Source organism: Mesitornis unicolor, unplaced genomic scaffold (assembly GCF_000695765.1).
Source record: "Mesitornis unicolor isolate BGI_N332 unplaced genomic scaffold, ASM69576v1 scaffold30057, whole genome shotgun sequence".
Lineage (NCBI taxonomy): Eukaryota > Metazoa > Chordata > Aves > Mesitornithiformes > Mesitornithidae > Mesitornis > Mesitornis unicolor.
The window spans coordinates 1-2,815 of NW_010198883.1; the positions used below are offsets into that span (position 1 = coordinate 1).

At 60.1% G+C, this 2,815-nt stretch overlaps 1 protein-coding gene across 1 annotated transcript; it reads right to left on the reverse strand.

Annotated features, from left to right (window-relative positions):
• Positions 1-332: 332 nt before the first annotated feature.
• On the reverse strand, positions 333-823 carry LOC104544423 (chromosome unknown open reading frame, human CXorf65; the record flags this gene model as incomplete). Its single annotated transcript, XM_010189294.1, has 3 exons — positions 799-823; positions 620-706; positions 333-467 (listed from the first exon to the last, which is right to left on the reverse strand). Coding segments are annotated over exons 1-3 (247 nt in total), but the record flags the coding sequence as incomplete, so codon positions are not given.
• Between the last annotated feature and the right edge of the window lie 1,992 nt (positions 824-2,815).

Below are 2,815 nucleotides of genomic sequence, written 5' to 3' on the forward strand. Positions count from 1 at the left end.
CATCTTTGAGGCCTCGGTCTGCCTCCTACGCTGGTACTCACTCTGCAGCTGCAGGGCCTCTGCCACCAGATACGAGGCTGGGGACTCGACAAAAGCCCCCAGCCTCAGCACTGTCCTCCCACGCCTGTGCCCACCTGCCTGGCTGCTCCCCATCCCCATCCCCATGTCAGCACCCAGCTGGGGCGCTCCAGGAGGAGTGTGATGGACCAGCACGTTGCTCCTCCTCGGTCCCTGTGGGATAGTTCTGTGGTCACTCCTTCCCACTGTGCCCCACCATCCTGGGCACTGCCAGGACCCCCAGGGACCAAGGTCCTACTTGCCCAGACACCCACCAGAAGCTCCTATTTCCACCCAGCACGCATAGTAGATGCTGCACGCCTGGAGGAACTCGCTGGCACTCATGCTGGGACTGGTCACCTGGAACAGCAGCTTGAGGATGCCCCGCTCGTCACACAGGTCAATGACGTCTGGAAAAGCGTGTGGGCTGCTGAAAACCCCCACCTCACGGGTGTGCCCACGCCGTGGGGAGCCTGTGCAGCATCTCACTGGAGATGAGATGCAGCGCTGGTACTGCTGCTGAGGTGCAGAGGGGAGCTGCAGCCCTGCAGCCAGGGCTCACCGGTGTTGGGGACCCCCACCATCTTCCTCACATAGGACAGCAGCCGCAGGATGGCACAGCTGGTGTTGGCCAGAAAGCTCTGGTCATCTGCAGGGAGAGTAGCAGTGGCTGAGGGCCAGGGCACGTACCCTCCATGCCCGGGGAGCAGGCACCCGTAGGTAAGCCAGGAGGGGACTCACTCCCATGCTTGATGCAGATGAACATGCTGCCATGGGGACCATGGGGCTGGGACAGTGGAGTGGACCCCACCCCACAGCGTTTGTGACCCTGCAGGGCGAGTCCAGACAAGCCGCCCGCACAGCAGAGCTCTGATTCAGTGGGAAACCCAGGGCACAGGCAAACGAGCAGCGAGACCCTGGGGTCACGGCTTGGCTCCTGCAGTGCTCTTGGGGTCAGGGGTGAGGCAGTGACTTAGCCCCTCTGCCTCTTGGTGCTCCTCACTCCCAGTGTCTCTGTGGGTTGGCCAGTGGCTCCTGGCCAGCTTAGCCACAGCTGGGCTTGGCATCAGCTAAGGGCTTGGCATCAGCTAAGGTTGTGCCCCTGGGCTGCCCCAGGACATGTCCCTGGGTGAGCTTGCAGGCACTTCAGAGCATGAAGGGGGTCTTGCTGAGCTCCCTCAGACTCCAGTGCACCCGACAGGAGGGGCACAGGAGAGCAGTGTGGGAGCCCAGCAGCCCTTCCAACCCTGCGAGGGGTCCCGCACATGGCAGGGATGTCACCCTGCCCTCCCAGACACCCCAAGGACAGGGCAGGTACTGGAACGCTGTTCCCCGTGTGCTACAACGCACTGAGACCAGCACCCAGTGCACCCAATGCATCACATAGAGCACCCAGTGCAACAAATAGTGCACCCAGTGCTCTGCCCAGTGCACCCAGCACACCATGCTCACCTAACACCCTGCAGTGCACCCAGCACCCTGTACAGATGCTACGGCACAGTGGGCTGAACGTGGCGGTGGCAGGGAGCAGGACTGGGGGTTTTGGGCACTTGGCGGTGGCAGGGTGGGAGCAGGGAGTGAGGCCTGCCTGGCAGAGAGGTTTTGTGCAACAGGGGTGCAGAGCACACAGAGCGCAGGAGTGTGTCACACTTCCACATAGCTGTTCTTGTAGGGGCTGTGCTCATGAGGGGTGGCCACGGCCAAGGGCATCACTGGCAGGTGGCTGCTGCTCTCCCTGAGGTGGTCAAAGCTCTCTCCAGGGAGCAGCTTGCTCACATAGCAGATGTTCTCGCTGTAGTTGGGGTTGAAGCTCCCCATGACATCTCTGGGGACTCCAACCTATTCCTCTGGGAAGCAGATCCATGCCCTCACCCCAGCCTGCCAGGAGCCAGCCCTGAGCTGCATAGAGCTGCGGGTGCGCTGCTTGCTTTGGGAGCAGTGACCCTACAGAGAACTGGCTGCTGCTGCTGCTCGTCCCAACCCTGGAGGGGACAGAGCTGCTCTCGCAGGGGCAGGAGAAAGGCTGGCAGGTTAATGAATGCTGCACCTGACGGGGAGTGGGACACCCTGCTGCCCTGATCTGTGCCCAGCCCTCGCTGGGTCTAAAGGATGGCACAGCAGTGCCTGGCTCAGCGCTGTGGAGCCAAGCCTGGTGGGAGCTGTCCCAGCACTGGTCATCCTGGCACAGGCACCAGTACTGGCACAGCCAGTACTGCCCATCACCAGTTGTGATGGCCCAGTACAAGCACAGGTTCCTCCAGTCCGTGCTGCAGGGTGGCTGGGGAAAGAGCTGGTCCTGGTTTCTGGCCTTGCTCACCCAGTGTGACCAAAACGCTTCGTCCTCAGCTGCAGCAGCAGCACCCACACCAGCGGCACCCACACCTCGTCCATCCATGGCCTGGAGTCATCTCAGCCTGTGGTCAGCCAGGCATTGCTGTCCTAACTTCAGAGCAACTGTCTGGATCCCCGTCCCAACACTTGCCAGAAATGAAGCATGCATCCATGTCAAACATTATATATTTATAGCAAAAATAGGCTTTTTCCGTAGCTTCCATACACAAGGTTTTCTCCCCATCATGGCCTGGAGTCATCTCAGCCTGTGGTCAGCCAGGCATTGCTGTCCTAACTTCAGAGCAACTGTCTGGATCCCCGTCCCAACACTTGCCAGAAATGAAGCATGCATCCATGTCAAACATTATATATTTATAGCAAAAATAGGCTTTTTCCGTAGCTTCCATACACAAGGTTTTCTCCCCAT